Source organism: Gadus macrocephalus, chromosome 13, assembly GCF_031168955.1.
Source record: "Gadus macrocephalus chromosome 13, ASM3116895v1".
Classification (NCBI taxonomy): Eukaryota; Metazoa; Chordata; class Actinopteri; order Gadiformes; family Gadidae; genus Gadus; species Gadus macrocephalus.
In genome coordinates, this window is record NC_082394.1 from 4,503,450 (window position 1) to 4,518,449 (window position 15,000).

At 52.8% G+C, this 15,000-nt stretch overlaps 4 protein-coding genes across 5 annotated transcripts in view; 2 read left to right on the forward strand and 2 right to left on the reverse strand.

Moving 5' to 3' along the window:
* LOC132470210 (extended synaptotagmin-1-like) lies at positions 1 to 2,253 on the reverse strand. The gene is made up of 3 exons (XM_060068567.1): positions 1,618 to 2,253; positions 465 to 506; positions 1 to 72 (listed from the first exon to the last, which is right to left on the reverse strand). The coding sequence occupies exons 1-3, from the start codon at positions 1,990 to 1,992 to the stop codon at positions 37 to 39; spliced, it is 453 nt and encodes a 150-aa protein (XP_059924550.1). The 5' UTR covers positions 1,993 to 2,253; the 3' UTR covers positions 1 to 36.
* A 570-nt stretch (positions 2,254 to 2,823) lies between these two features.
* On the reverse strand, positions 2,824 to 5,962 carry zc3h10 (zinc finger CCCH-type containing 10). The gene is made up of 3 exons (XM_060068437.1): positions 5,803 to 5,962; positions 4,177 to 5,487; positions 2,824 to 3,729 (listed from the first exon to the last, which is right to left on the reverse strand). The coding sequence occupies exons 2-3, from the start codon at positions 5,350 to 5,352 to the stop codon at positions 3,175 to 3,177; spliced, it is 1,731 nt and encodes a 576-aa protein (XP_059924420.1). The 5' UTR covers positions 5,353 to 5,487; positions 5,803 to 5,962; the 3' UTR covers positions 2,824 to 3,174.
* Positions 5,963 to 6,067: 105 nt separating this feature from the next.
* On the forward strand, positions 6,068 to 7,633 carry LOC132470200 (dnaJ homolog subfamily B member 9-like). The gene is made up of 2 exons (XM_060068552.1): positions 6,068 to 6,687; positions 7,135 to 7,633. Exons 1-2 carry the CDS (start codon positions 6,417 to 6,419, stop codon positions 7,503 to 7,505), a joined length of 642 nt encoding a protein of 213 aa, XP_059924535.1. The 5' UTR covers positions 6,068 to 6,416; the 3' UTR covers positions 7,506 to 7,633.
* A 501-nt stretch (positions 7,634 to 8,134) lies between these two features.
* The window catches only part of si:dkey-28n18.9 (sorting nexin-1), an 8,844-nt gene continuing 1,978 nt past the window's right edge, over positions 8,135 to 15,000 (forward strand). The window contains exons 1-12 of one of the 2 annotated variants that reach the window (XM_060068516.1): positions 8,135 to 8,376; positions 8,626 to 8,784; positions 9,056 to 9,163; positions 9,324 to 9,384; positions 10,039 to 10,166; positions 10,699 to 10,785; positions 12,109 to 12,183; positions 12,619 to 12,694; positions 13,273 to 13,360; positions 14,272 to 14,311; positions 14,476 to 14,562; positions 14,946 to 15,000. The exon at positions 14,946 to 15,000 is cut by the window's right edge and continues 35 nt beyond it. In XM_060068516.1, coding sequence (XP_059924499.1) covers positions 8,371 to 8,376; positions 8,626 to 8,784; positions 9,056 to 9,163; positions 9,324 to 9,384; positions 10,039 to 10,166; positions 10,699 to 10,785; positions 12,109 to 12,183; positions 12,619 to 12,694; positions 13,273 to 13,360; positions 14,272 to 14,311; positions 14,476 to 14,562; positions 14,946 to 15,000 — 970 coding nt within the window. In that variant the 5' untranslated portion in view covers positions 8,135 to 8,370. The remainder of the gene's footprint in view (positions 8,377 to 8,625; positions 8,785 to 9,055; positions 9,164 to 9,323; positions 9,385 to 10,038; positions 10,167 to 10,698; positions 10,786 to 12,108; positions 12,184 to 12,618; positions 12,695 to 13,272; positions 13,361 to 14,271; positions 14,312 to 14,475; positions 14,563 to 14,945) is intronic. The other variant, XM_060068517.1, reaches the window with a different exon arrangement.

Genomic DNA, 15,000 nt, shown 5'->3' on the forward strand with positions numbered 1-15,000 from the left:
GCGGTGGGGGCGTGGCCAGGCTGGAACACGACACCGTCAGAAGATGTGCGACCATATTCCAGCTAGCAGAAGCTATTAGCTTAGCGCACGCATCCACGCACACACACACACACACACACACACACACACACACACACACACACACAGGCACACATATTTCAGCTAACAGAAGCTATTAGCTTAACAAACACACGCACATACACACACACACACATATACATATTTCAGCTAACAGAAGCTATTTGCTTAACAGACACACACACACACACACACACACACACACACACACACACACACACACACACACACACACACACACACACACACACACACAAACCATACACAGACACACCACTCTTCAATCAGGAAAACAGCTGCCCAGCGCTTTTAATAAAGAGGTGTTTGACGGGGAGAGCTTTAGGAACAGGGAGCAACAAAGAATCAAATATTTTAAAAGGAATTACCTTATTAAGCCATTCCACCTTTTCCACATCTGGAAAGTTGACCTGCATAGAAGCACAGAGCGTGTTAAGAAGTGGCAGCAGTGAATCATGTTGAATACAGGATGAATACATGATGAATACATGGTGAATACATGATGAATACACCGTGAATACATGGTGAATACATGATGAATACATGATGAATACATGGTGAATACATTGTGAATACATAGTGAATACATGATGAATACACAGTGAATCCATGGTGAATACATGCACGGTGAATACATGGTGAATACATACACGGTGAACACATGGTGAACACATGGTGAAAACATGCTGAACATGGTTGCAGTAGAGATGAGGGCCGATAACAGTGTTTTGTTCTGTCACCACTCCATGATACAAACAGAGTTGTTTTGTTTTTGTAGGACTGACAATTATAGTGGAATTCACTTCCTTGGGTTTATATATGCGATCCCAGGGGCTTTGCCAAACACAGTGACTTGCCTTATTTCCTGTGTCTAGGTGAGCAAAGATGAAATCATCACAAAACGTCCAGAATACAATACGGGATGTATAGAAGAACAACCTCAAACATCGATGACTTATTTAACCTTTCAGTGTATGTGTTGCAGCACGAGGAGGGGTGTGTTTACATTGGACAATATAGTGGAGACAAGCCCGGAGGGATTTAAACTAGCATCCCTATCCTTGGCACCTCGTCTGGTGGTGTCTACATCATAATGCTACTGAATGGACCACAGGAACCACCTTTTGGGTGCGGCAGGACTCTCGCAGGATATAAATAACAGTGGTGTGGTTAGGTCCCTGAAATGCATTGTAGTTTGAAACACCACTCAGACTTCCCTCTTACATCGACTCAAGAGGTCCCGATAAAGACCCACACTGAGGACAGAATCAAGTCCTTTATCACGGGATCACTCACTGATCCTTACTGAAGTAGGAGAATAAAGTATTCTTCTATTGTGGTTAAGTTCATACCTCATTAAGGTTTGCCTTTCCCTGGAAGGGAGATGATTGGTAAAACTCCACGGATATGTATTTTATTTTAATTATGTTACACTTCATATGAACTATAGTTGGGCCACCTCCCGTTTGAACATGTGGATGTTGCCTGATTGTGAGGCTACGGGGGGTCATCTTATCTTACCCAGGCGGGCAGGTCTCTCTTGCTCTTGGCGACTCTCTTGGAGGTGTGCTCCTGCTCGTTGTCGAACAGCTCCACGGCCGAGCGGTGCCGAGCCTCCTTGGCCTCCCGGGCGTGCTTCCAGCCTGTGTAGATCATCATGCCGAACACCAGGAAGCTGGTGCTGAAGCGGTAGTACCCGGCCAGGTACACGGGCAGCAGGGCGCCCAGGCACTTCCCGAAGGTCCACAGCACGTCGACGGCCTGGATGCCCGGCGGGGCGGCCGCAGCCTGCATGATCTCTGCACCGCCGCCCGCTTTACTCTGGACGTCCTTGGGTACCTTGGTTTCCTTGGTCTCCTGGGAGCCACTCGGCGGTCCCGACTCTTCTTTCTGCATCCCGGAGTCTTGTGTTGGTTTCTTTATCGCAAGTAGTTGACTACAGGAGAACTACAAATCTCGACACAGCGCTGTCTGTGGACTATAACAACACGGTAGTGTTTACTTCACTCCGCTTAGAAATCAGCGCGTCATTTCGTATGAAGAGACACGCGAAACTTACTTCTAATTATGTTATCGTCCCAAGATACGAAGCGCAGCCCCCGACCTGAGGAAGTACAGACGCTTCGTCCTCCGCTGCCGTCCCGTTACCCGACGAGACACGCCCCTCGGGGGTGGGACACGCCCCTTGATGACGAGACGCGCATGTTTGACTCTTTCCACGCTGCGGCAAATTATCAGTAATAGATGGTTTACTACCGGGGAACAAAACGGTCGTTTCAGTACCAATACAGCATCCAACGTCTGGGATCAGACCGTTTAGTGGCAGATTATTGGTGTATGTGGCGTATTGACCCTGGGGTCCCTTTTGTCTTTAGTGGATGGATCCCGATAGCGGAGTATTAGTGCTGGGGATGTGCGTTTTAAACCTGCATACTAAGCGTTTTAAGGTGTAGGCCTGCTGCAGAAGGTCAATATGACTGGAGCTTAGGAAATGAAAACACAACCAACAGGATGTGTTTAAACAGACTGACGGTAAAGAGACCCGGGTTGTTGAGTGAACGGTCTCCACCCAGACAAACCAAACCAGTTCACTTAACGTTCAGGGTCCAGATACAGCCTCAACACAGAACGCTGCTCATTGGAACATCGACCGTCTGGCTGCGACATCACATTGATACATTGATTGATGATTGACTGATGAGCGCAGAAAAAGAAACGGAGCCGACACAACAGAAACAAGGTGTAATTCTTATTGGAAAAACCAAACAGTAAATGACACAAGAGCGTTTGAGAACGACCTTTGAGGGCTCTGTTCCCCTCGTGACTCATGGAAATACCTCAAATATTACAAATGGCCTCGCTGCATTTCTCCTGATGCTATTCCTGGTCTGTCGGTCCTGTTGCTCGTCGTCCGTAGCAACGCTCAGGAGGGCTGTAATGTTTTCTCTTTATTTCCCCCTTTGGTTGCCAAGGTCCACTCTTCCTAACCTGATTACATTCTCTGTAATGCCGTTAGTCCCTCGTACATCGAACCGTGGTGACCCCACCACAGGGCGCTGACGGGGCCCACAGCGCCCCCTAGTGGGGCAGCGTGGTGATCCTCATACTCTGGCTGGCGATGGGGTAGGACACCATGGGGGCGGTGGCGTGGCTCATGGTCAGACCCGCCGTGGCGTGGCTCATGGTCAGACCCGCCGTGGCGTGGCTCATGGCGAGGCCCACCATCGGCTGGGACAGGGACACCGCCACGGGCGCCACGGACACCGCCACGGACGCCATGGACACCGGCGTCCCCAGCCCCTGGGCGATGGTCTGCACGAGGGCCGCCGCCAGGGGCGTGATCTCGGCGCTGAGGTGGGGGGCCGTGATGGCGGGCGGGGCCGCGATGGGGGGCGGGGCCGGGGGGGCGATGCTGGAGGCCAGGTCCTGCTGGGTGACGACGCGGGGCTGCAGGCCCCCGCTGCTCAGCGTGGTGTGGGTCTGGGCGATGCTGTGGTTGTAGGAGCTCACCACGGCGGGCCCCAGGCTGTCGGAGGGCAGCGGCGTGGAGGTCAGCGTGATCACCTTGGCCTGGCTGCGGTACTGCGCGTTCTGCTCCAGCAGCACGTCGTTGGTGGCCAGCAGGTTGGACACCTGGGGGAGGAGACGTCAGCTTAATGAACGCAGAGGCGTTGGCAGTGTTCGTCTCTCATTGGCTGACTCAATGTATGGACGTTCTCCATTAGCTGATTTAACGCATAGATAAGACGTTCTCTCTTTGGCTGATTCAACGTATAGACATTCTCTGTGATTGGCTAATAGATGTTCTCTGTGATTGGCCGATTAAACCTATGGGTTCTGGGTTTCTCTCTGAGTTGCTGATTAAATCTATAGATGTTCTCTCTTGTTTCTCTGATTCAACGTATAGACGTTCTGTGTTCATCTCTCATTGGCTGATCAGCGTATCAACGTTCTCTGATTGGCTGATTCAACGTATAGACGTTCTCTGATTGGCTGATTAAGCGTATAGTCGTTCTCTGATTGGCTGATTAAGCGTATCGACGTTCTCTGATTGGCTGACAGTGAACCACTGAGCCCCACCTGTTTCTTCAGCTCCTCCACCCTCTTGCGCAGCAGGCAGTTCTCCTCCTCCAGGAAGCGGTACTCCAGGGGCCGGGGGGGCAGCGGGGCCGGGACCCCCAGCTCAAAGTGCCCCCCCCCGCTGGCGTCCACCAGCCGCAGCCCCTCCAGCCGCCGCCGCTTCAGCTGCAGCGTGCCGTGGTCCACGGGCACCTCCATGGGCCCTGGCTCGAAGAACGCCCCCTCGAACAGCGGGTCGTACACCGAGCAGGGCCCCCGCTCGTAGCGCCGCGGCCCCAGGGGCCCCAGCGACAGGCAGCCCCCCAGCCCCACGCCCCCCACGCCGGAGATGGCCGCCTCGCGGTGGACCCCCAGGCTGGGGCAGCCCATCCCCAGCACGTTGCCCCCGCCCACCCCCCCCACCAGCCCTGCCATCCCCCCGCAGGCCACGCCCCCCCCGCCGCCGCCCCCACCCACCGGCCCGCCCGCGTTCACCATGCCGCCGCCGCCGCCGCCCCCGCCGCCGCTCCCCGCCCCGATGGCCCCGCCCACCCCCGCCCGGGGGGCGGGCTCGAACTCGTAGTCCTTCTTCACGTGGCGGAACTTGCACTTGCTGCCGCGCTGGCACTCGCCCTTCAGGAAGTCCCGGCAGAGGGGCACCTCCCCCCGGCTGTGGGGCAGGTCCGTGGGGGAGAGGCCCAGGCGCGCCGCCACCTTGCCCCGCAGCCGGGGGGGCAGCTCGCCGCTGCGCTTGTAGCAGTCCTCGTCGTCCTTGGAGCCGTGCACGAAGCGGCAGCTGGAGCGGAGGCACTCCCGGTTCTGGTGGTCGTGGCAGAACACAAACTCGTTCTTCTGCACGCCCAGGTCCGACACCTCGCTGAAGTCGGGGTGGCGGAAGCGGCAGCGCTTGCCCCTCTTGCACACGTTGCGCACAAAGTCCCGGCACACGCCGTCCACCACCTGCCCGGCCGCCGCCGCCGCCGCCGCCGCCACCGCCGCCGCCCCCCCGCCGGCGCCCCCACCCCCGCTCCCGTTGCCGAGGGCCCCTCCTCCGCCCATCCCCACGGAGCCTGCAGCCCCTGAGCCGACTAGGCCTTCCCCTGAACCCCCGCCTGACCCCGAGCCACGCCCCCCCTCCTCCCCCAGGCTGCCCCCGCCCCCACCAGCTGACAGGTAGGACGAGTCCCGGTCAGGCATGGCGCTGGAGCCAGCGAAGAGAGAACGCAGCAGGCATGGGGGTGGCGGGGGTCGGCAGGGCGGACATCAGTCCACACCTCCACTGACTGAAGAAGAGGACCGCTTGGTACGGGAGGGGGTCCTTGGTCAACAGCTCTGTGAACAGATGTTATAACACTGTTATGATTGGGATAGAGTGTGTTCTCTGCCCTGTGTTATGATTATTAATGATGACTCGAGTGTTGTTGTGGAGATATGGCGCTTCAAACGAAGCAGACCAGGGTTTAAACATTGACAGGTAATGACAGGTAAATGATTCCTACGTGGGCTTCACAATAAGGTACAAATAAATTACAATTAAACCACCTATCGCGATATCTGAGCTGATGTTGGAGACCACCTGCTACCTGACTATCATCAGAAGCGTGTAGCTGCCGTCGCTCTGTTTCATAACACAAATTATCAGCTTACCGGTTGCAAACCAACGTGAAGAAACAGCTGAACGGGCTCCTGTATCAGGGCTTCCGATTCAAGAAGGTTAATAAACGATGTAATGCCCGAAGAACGAAGCTAAGGGCTAGCTGCTCCAGGCCTGCGCTGTGTTGACAACATTTATAACCACTAAGAGAAGAAGAGTAGTTTTGGCCTCCCGTCCTCCGGCACCCCCTAGTGGTGACACCAGTAAACACACCGAAGACGACTGGTGCCCCCTAGTGGTGAACCTATTAAATACACTAAGCCCTGAGGACGAGCACTGGCATGGACGGCGGCTTCCTGTTCAACACAATGTACGAATTTGAAGCCCGTTTAAAATGTTAAGGAAGAACAGTAATACTTTATATAATATCGTACGTTTGCCATTTGTACGTCTGTTTGACGTGGGCGCAGACATTGTTCAAGGCTTAAATCCTGGAAGAGTTAGGAGGTAACGTCAGCTCAGCTCACCGAGCCGGATGGAGGATCACGATTAGGTCCATCAACCTGCTGTTTACCTAGGGAGATCAGCTACTGAACTAGAATGTGAGGTAGACACCTCGGTTGATCTGGTTTCGAGTGTGTGAGTGTCCCGATACCAAGTGAAGAACATGTCCCAGCAAAGTGTTTACTTGTGGACGTTGTTGTGGATCGCATCCCGCCTGTGTGCCTCTCTGGAGACCCAGAATACCCACCATGATACCCTGGATGTTCAGAAGAGCTCTCTGAAGACCCAGAAGACCCACTATGATACTCTAGAGATTCAACGGACCGCTACCGACCGACAAATCCAGAAAGCTTTCCACAAGCTGGCGGTGAAGTTCCACCCTGACAAGAACAAAAGCTCCGGGGCGGAGAAGATCTTCCGGGAGATCGTTGAAGGTGATCCACCATACCAATCCTTCTTCAACACTTAGCCGCCTCGTATTCGACGATTCAAAAGTTTAATTCGAATCGCAATGTGAAATGTATAATATGAATTCTGTTATGGCACCCTTTTCAATGAATATTATTGCAATTATTGATCATTGAGGAGGAGAATAGATGGATGGATACAAACTTTATTCATCCTCCGGAGGGGACATTCGTTTGCATCAGCAGCAATGGAAGACACAGGATAAAATACAATAAAAACGAAAGTATTGAAAACAGAAATAGATGCTAAAGTAAATGCTTAAGTAAGGACAAACGGGGCAAACAGAACAAATAGTATAAACGGTATCAATTATAAAGTGGCCCAGTGCCAGTCCTTCATTAGCATACTAAAGTGTGTAAATGAAATGTAAAGATGGTGATGACATCTCTACACGTTCCCTCTCCGTGTCTCAGCCTACGAGGTCCTGTCCAACCAGGACTCCAGGAGGACCTACGACTACCTGGGGCACGAGGCCTTCCTGCAGGACGACAAGGACTTCCACCACCACCACGAGGAGCACTCAGACGAAGACTTCTTCCACTTTGATTTTGACGACTTCTTCTCCAGCCTCGGCCTGGACGATGAAGATGATGACGATGACCTCTTCCTGGACGAGCCGCTCCACCACAGCTGGGGGTTTTCCAGGGGGGGCGAGGACCTGGAGGCCCTCGAAGAGGAGCGAGACATCCTGGATCACATCTTCTTCGACACGCGGGAACAGCATTATTACTACGGTCTGGGGGACGACGATGATGACGAGGAGGATGAGGAGTACGCCTTCTAGCCTGGAGCAGCTCTGAGACACAACGTCTGAACTTTGTGAACTGGACTCGTCCCTTCTCTCCTCTCTCACTCTGTATGTCTGCTATGATGTGATGTATTTAATAAAAGTTGAAGCATTTATCTACTTTATTCTGTCGGTTTCTCTTATTCCGTATCCTTATACATATTCAGTTAGCAGTGAGTTTGAATCATCTCTATGGAGCATTTCGGCACTACCTCCTGGGCCTGTGAGACTGGTACAGATTGGCTGGTTTCAGTCCCTTTCCTCTGATGGGCGGGTCCTTCTGGGTTACTGATTGGCTGGTTTCAGTCCCTTTCCTCTGATGGGCGGGTCCTTCTGGGTTACTGATTGGCTGGTTTCAGTCCCTTTCCTCTGATGGGCGGGTCCTTCTGGGTTACTGATTGGCTGGTTTCTGTCCCTTTCCTCTGATGGGCGGGTCCTTCTGGGTTACTGATTGGCTGGTTTCTGTCCCTTTCCTCTGTGGGAGGGTCCTTCTGAGTTACAGATGGGCTGGTTTCAGTCCCTTTCCTCTGTGGGCGGGACCTTCTGAGTTACCGATTGGCTGGTTTCTGTCCCTTTCCTCTGTGGGCGTGTCCTTCTGAGTTACTGACTCACTAGCTTCACTCATCTTCCTTTTCCCTGAGCCAGCAGTTCTGTACTGGCATGTTTTCGTCCCATTCTCGAAGGACCATGTGCACTTTGACCAACAGGATATCCTGCGTTTCCTCAGCAGTGTTGAACACAAGGGGCCATTCGGAGACTGGGCTGTGCGGTGTTAAAGCACACTTCTTCAGACAGAACATCCAAGCACTCCGTGAACCTACCCGAGGGAGGGTCCTGTGTGTTGTTGATTATAAACTCAGCCATGATGGTAAGTCACTGTTTCCCGGCGTGGATTATGGGGTGAATAGGGATCTGTTTTTCTCAACTTGGGGTCGTCATGTGATCCAGACACACCTTGAAGCAAGACTGCAACCGCGCAATGGAATCTTACATTTTTGTGTTTACTATCCATGAAACTATCGTCACACTGCTGCCTCTGCTCACACAAAGGTCCAAGTGTGTGTTTCTCACTGCATGAAGGGGAGTTGACCCCTGACACCGGCCCCTCTGACTGCAGGAGGAAGAGGAGGCTGAGGAGTCCCCCCCGCTGAGCCCCAGCGTCATCGAGGGGACGGAGGAGGTGACCCCCCCGCTGAGCGTCAGCCCCAGCAGCATCAGGGTGACGGAGGCCGCCCAGGACGGAGAGCTGCTCACCTTCATCATCGTGTCTCAGAAGGTAAGAGAGGGTTTGGTGTCTCACCAGACTCTGCACGTCCCCATGGGGCTACACGGGTCTACAGAGTAGCCCCAACCCCGTACAGCTACTTTGTAGACCCAAAATAGATATACTACTATACCCCTTCCCCGTATAGCTTTGTTGGATACGAGGAATGGTACTACAAATGTACTTATTGTAAGTCGCTTTGGATAAAAGCGTCTGCTAAATGCCCTAAATGTAAATGTTGACCGCTTCAATCACTAACGGGCTGCTGGGTTCCTGCCCCCAGCTGTCGGGGACAGGGGAGTACCACGTGGACCGGACCTACGAGGACTTCGACTGGCTGCAGCAGCACCTCTTCTCCCTGGAGGACGTTCCCGGGATCCAGGGGATCATAGTCAGTGGTTCCCGCTCCGCTGATTGCTGCCGTGCGTCTCTGCAGCGCCAGCACACTCCGGATGATTTGAGTCGGTGACGCGTGCGTTGACTGTATCCTGGGAACAGAGAGCCTTTTCTCACCGTGTGTTGTTCTGTGTTTTGATGTCGCTCCCGGACAGTTCCCTCCCCTCCCGGCCAGGGCCCAGCAGAACGCTCCGGTGAAGCTGGTCCGACAGCTCGGTACGTACGCGTTTGGCACCGCTCTGCATGCGCCGGGAAAACAACTCAGGAAGTCCAACCGAATGGTTGTCTCTACTTTCCTGTTCTCCGCCTGAAGGCCGCGACCGCTGAGACCTGTGGTCCTGCACTTCATGTCACTCCGTCGCTCCTTCAATCTACTGTCCTCTCTCCCCTGTCCTGTCTCTCTCCACCTTCCTGTCTCTCTTCCCGGTCCTGTCTCTCTCCACTGTCCTGTCTGTCTCTCCACTGTCCTGTCTCTCTGCACGGTCCTGTCTCTCTCTCCTGTCCTCTCTCCCCTGTCCTGTCTCTCTCTCCACTGTCCTGTCTGTCTCTACACTGTCCTGTCTCTCTCCACCTTCCTGTCTCTCTCTCCACTGTCCTGTCTCTCTCCCCTGTCCTGTCTCTCTTTCCCCTGTCCTGTCTCTCTCTCCCCTGTCCTGTCTCTCTCCTCCCTGTCCTGTCTCTCTCTCCACTCTCCTGTCTCTCTGCACTGTCCTGTCTCTCTCCCCTGTCCTCTCTCTCTCCCTTGTCCTCTCTCCCCTGTCCTGTCTCTATCCAGCCTTCCTGTCTCTCTCTGCCCTCTCCTGTCTCTCTCCACTGACATTCACCTCCCCATCCAGAGCTGGATAACGGTGGTCTTTTCCCCCACGGTAGGTCTGCTGGCCACGGGGGAGACCTGGACGCCGTACTGCCGGGCTCTGGAGGCGTACCTTCAGCAGGTGGCGGGCCACTCCCTCCTGAGCAGAACCCAACACCTGGAGACCTTCCTCACCAGCCCTGAGGTAGAGGAGGAGGAAGAGGAGGAGGAGGAGGAGGCCCTCGGCTCTACTCCTGGGGGGTTTCCCCAGTAAGAGGGAGACAGTAGAGCACATAAAGAGAACAGGCAGGAGATGTTGTTTCAGGAAAGGGCTGTTTTTTCTTCGAGGAAGGGAAAAGGACGAATCGCTAACTTTATAGGGTCAGGCGGGTGAAGCTGACGGTGCAGTTCCAGTGAATGTTTGACCGAGCCACGGTGCCTTGGAGCAGGAAGCAGTAGAGGATGCACCACATGCATGTCATATAAACAGATCTACACACCCATTATTCAAACTCGATTTCTAACTTTATGTCTTCATTTATAACTCCAAGATATTGGATTTTGAAGCCCTTTTGAAGTCAATAGAGACCCCATTTTTCTTGACCTTATAATTCATAACCACTAAGCGGACCGTGTACCTCATCTCTTGCACCTGACCCCACAGGCCTCACCATGCTCAGGTGCATAGCCTTGTACTAGCCTTGGCGCAGACGTTAATGTTTGTGTTTGGCCTCCAGCCTCCCGGTCGTCAGAAGGTGAAGAGAGGTCTCTTCAACCGCCTCAGCCAGGCCATGGAGGGCATAAGGAAGGACGGCCACACCAAGGTACTGAGGCCTGGTGTCTCTCCACCAGCTACATGCTGTCCCCACTGTGGGACGGCATGTAACTGGTTTAGAGTAACCAGTTACATGGTGGGGCAACATGTGACTGGTTTAGAGAAACCAGTCACTTGTTGTCCCCACTACGTCACTGGTGTCTCTAAACCAGTTATATGTTATCCCACTGCCCAACTGATTCCTCTAAACCAGTTACATGTTGTCCCCACCACGTAACTGGTGTCTCTAAACCAGTTACATGTTGTCCCCATCACGTAACTGGTGTCTCTAAACCAGTTACATGTTGTCCCCATCACGTAACTGGTGTCTCTAAACCAGTTACATGTTGTCCCCACTACGTAACTGGTGTCTCTAAACCAGTTACATGTTATCCCACTGCCTAGCTGATTCCTCTAAACCAGTTACATGTTGTCCCACTGCCTAGCTGGTTCCTCTAAACCAGTTACATGTTGTCCCACTGCCTAGCTGGTTCCTCTAAACCAGTTGCATGTTGTCCCACTGCCTAGCTGGTTCCTCTAAACCAGTTACATGTTGTCCCACTGCCTAGCTGGTTCCTCTAAACCAGTTACATGTTATCCCACTGCCTAGCTGGTTCCTCTAAACCAGTTACATGTTATCCCACTGCCTAGCTGGTTCCTCTAAACCAGTTACATGTTGTCCCACTGCCTAGCTGGTTCCTCTAAACCAGTTACATGTTATCCCACTGCCTAGCTGATTCCTCTAAACCAGTTAGATGTTGTCCCACTGCCTAGCTGGTTCCTCTAAACCAGTTACATGTTGTCCCACTGCCTAGCTGGTTCCTCTAAACCAGTTACATGTTGTCCCACTGCCTAGCTGGTTCCTCTAAACCAGTTACATGTTATCCCACTGCCTAGCTGATTCCTCTAAACCAGTTAGATGTTGTCCCACTGCCTAGCTGGTTCCTCTAAACCAGTTACATGTTGTCCCACTGCCTAGCTGGTTCCTCTAAACCAGTTACATGTTGTCCCACTGCCTAGCTGGTTCCTCTAAACCAGTTACATGTTGTCCCACTGCCTAGCTGGTTCCTCTAAACCAGTTACATGTTGTCCCACTGCCTAGCTGGTTCCTCTAAACCAGTTACATGTTGTCCCACTGCCTAGCTGGTTCCTCTAAACCAGTTACATGTTGTCCCACTGCCTAGCTGGTTCCTCTAAACCAGTTACATGTTGTCCCACTGCCTAGCTGGTTCCTCTAAACCAGTTACATGTTGTCCCACTGCCTAGCTGGTTCCTCTAAACCAGTTACATGTTGTCCCCATCACCAGCCCGCTGTAATGACCTGTGTCTGCAGGATGTGGACGACTTCTTCAGAACTGAACGCGAACACAACCTCAGTCTGACCGGGCTCAGCAGGGCGGCCGCAGAGGTGAGTGGGTCTGACTGTCTCGCTGTCTGCCTGTCTCGCTGTCTGCCTGTCTCGCTGTCTGCCTGTCTCGCTGTCTGCCTGTCTCGCTGTTCTGGCTGTCTATCTGTCTGCCTGACACGCTTTCTGCCTGTCTCGCTGTCTGCCTGTCTCGCTGTTCTGGCTGTCTATCTGTCTGCCTGACACGCTTTCTGCCTGTCTCGCTGTCTGCCTGTCTGTCTGTCTTGTCTGTCGGTCTGCCTGTCTGCCTGTCTGCCTGTCTGCCTGTCTTGCTGTCTGCCATCTGCCCGTCTCCCTTTCTGTCGCTCTGCGTGTCTGCCTGACTCCCTGTTTCCCCGTCTGGCTGCCTGCCTGTCTGCTTGACCCCCTGTCTGCCTGTCTCCCTGTCTGCCTGTCTCCCTGTCTCCCAGTCTCCCTGTCCCCCTGTCTGCCTGTCAGCCTGTCTCCCTGAACACAGCTCCCCTGTCTCTCCTTCTCTTCCAGAGGTTCCTGGAGGTGGTGCAGACTGAACAGAGTGAGTCCCGGCCCTGAGGAGGATTTACCCTATTATCTATACCTGTATTATACATTACCATATTAATGAGTCCCACTAATATTGGACTTCAGCGCATTTAGATTAGGTTCAACATTTCAGATGTTGACATTGCCACGCTATATATTCAAATATGAAACCGTTGCCACAATCTTATGATTCTTCAATTTGCTGAGGCTAACTGTGTGTGTGTTTGTGTGTGTGTGTGTGTGTGTGTGTGTGTGTGTGTGTGTGTGTGTGTGTGTGTGTGTGTGTGTGTGTGTGTGTGTGTGTGTGTGTGTGTGTGTTTGTGTGTCTGCCCGTGTGTGTGTGTGTGTGTGTGTGCGTCTGCCCATTTGTGTTTGTGCGTGTCTGCCTGACTGTGTGTGTGTGTGTGTGTGTGTGGTTGTGCGTCTGCCCATTTGTGTTTGTGCGTGTCTGCCTGACTGTGGGTGTGTGTGTGTGTGTGTGTGTGTGCGTCTGCCCATTTGTGTCTTTGCGTGTCTGCCTGACTGTGTGTGTGTGTGTGTGTGTGTGTGTGTGTGTGTGTGTGTGTGTGTGTGTGTGTGTGTGTTCCTCAGAGATAGCCGTGGCCTGTGGGCACTTTGCGGCCTCCCTCCAGCTGTGTGTAGAGGCTGGTGACGACCCCGGCCAGGAAACCTTCTCCAAGTAAGACTGTGTGTGTGTTCCACCAGAGAGGACACGATGGGGGGGGGTCTGGGGGTCCACCCTCAACCCTCTGGGGGTTCTGTAGACCACCGCTGAGACGGTGGTCCTACACTACACCTCACTCTGTCTCTCCTTCAACACACTGTCCTGTCTGTCTGCACTGTCCCGTCTCTCTCTCTCCACTGTCCTGTCTCTCTCCACTGTCCTGTCTCTCTCTCTCCACTGTCCTGTCTCTCTCCACTGTCCTGTCTCTCTCTCCACTGTCCTGTCTGTCTCCACTGTCCTGTCTCTCTCCACTGTCCTGTCTGTCTCCACTGTCCTGTCTCTCTCCACTGTCCTGTCTCTCTCTCCACTGTCCTGTCTCTCTCCACTGTCCTGTCTCTCTCCACTGTCCTGTCTCTCTCCACTGTCCTGTCTCTCTTCACTGTCCTGCCTCTCTCCACTGTCCTGTCTCTCTTCACTGTCCTGTCTCTCTTCACTGTCTTGTCTCTCTTCACTGTCCTGTCTCTCTCCACTGTCCTGTCTCTCTCCACTGTCCTGTCTCTCTCTCCACTGTCCTGTCTGTCTCCACTGTCCTGTCTCTCTCCACTGTCCTGTCTCTCTCTCCACTGTCCTGTCTCTCTCCACTGTCCTGTCTCTCTCCACTATCCTGTCTCTCTCCACTGTCCTGTCTCTCTCCACTGTCCTGTCTCTCTCTCCACTGTCCTGTCTCTCTCCACTGTCCTGTCTCTCTCCACTATCCTGTCTCTCTCCACTGTCCTGTCTCTCTCCACTGTCCTGTCTCTCTCCACTGTCCTGTCTCTCTCCACTGTCCTGTCCCTGCAAGCACAAAAAAGGTTATAATAATATAATGGAATCTATCAAATAAAAAACAGATCTTTGTGTATTTATTCATTCACTCACTTCCACAGAATGTGTGTGAAGATCTCTGAGATCATGGAGTCCATGAAGGTAACGTAGACCTCCTTCACCTTACCTTACTATCAATAAAGAGCCCCAGTCTGAAGGTCTGTGTGTGTGTGTGTGTGTGTGTGTGTGTGTGTGTGTGTGTGTGTGTGTGTGTGTGTGTGTGTGTGTGTGTGTGTGTGTGTGTGTGTGTGTGTGTGTGTGAGCAGAAGAACGTGCAGAAGGTGGCTGAGAACGACGTGACCACGCTGGGCCTGGGTCTGGACCTGGAGTGTCGGTACCAGGAGGCAGAGAAGGTCTGAGCCCTGACATTATGAGGCCGAATTTAACTTTATGCATAATGTTTCATGATACGCTCTGTCAAGTCAAGTTTATTTTGTATTGCCCATTTCATCCACAGAACGGCAACTCAACGTGCTTAGCAAAGATAAAAGGAAGTGCAAACTGTAGTTATATAAAAAACATCAGATTAATACAAAAACATTACATATGAAAGCATAAAAAGTAGTGCAAAACCAAATGTGTACACAAATATACATATATTTCCACATGTTCTGCATCAAAATACTGATATGTTTGTCTATCTGATACCGTCTGCCTGAATAGCTGTCATTTTGCTGACCTATAGTTCAGTACCTCCATACAGAGCTCCTGTTTTGGTCTGACCCTCTGTGAACAGGAGATGCTGTTCAGGAGGACGTTTAAACTAGTGGAGCTGGAGACAGCGAGCAGGA

What these genes read in the sequence shown, in the direction of transcription:
- LOC132470200 (XM_060068552.1), top strand. Translation starts at nt 6,417, where the DNA reads ATGTCCCAGCAAAGTGTTTACTTGTGGACGTTGTTGTGGATCGCATCC. An exon ending in CTTCCGGGAGATCGTTGAAG is followed by an intron (nt 6,688 to 7,134) that starts GTGATCCACCAT and finishes TCCGTGTCTCAG; the next exon opens with CCTACGAGGTCCTGTCCAAC.
- LOC132470210 (XM_060068567.1), bottom strand. Translation starts at nt 1,992, where the DNA reads ATGCAGAAAGAAGAGTCGGGACCGCCGAGTGGCTCCCAGGAGACCAAG. An exon ending in AGAGAGACCTGCCCGCCTGG is followed by an intron (nt 507 to 1,617) that starts GTAAGATAAGAT and finishes GCTTCTATGCAG; the next exon opens with GTCAACTTTCCAGATGTGGA. An exon ending in AGGTGGAATGGCTTAATAAG is followed by an intron (nt 73 to 464) that starts GTAATTCCTTTT and finishes CTAAGCTAATAG; the next exon opens with CTTCTGCTAGCTGGAATATG.
- zc3h10 (XM_060068437.1), bottom strand. Translation starts at nt 5,352, where the DNA reads ATGCCTGACCGGGACTCGTCCTACCTGTCAGCTGGTGGGGGCGGGGGC. An exon ending in TGGAGGAGCTGAAGAAACAG is followed by an intron (nt 3,730 to 4,176) that starts GTGGGGCTCAGT and finishes CTCCTCCCCCAG; the next exon opens with GTGTCCAACCTGCTGGCCAC.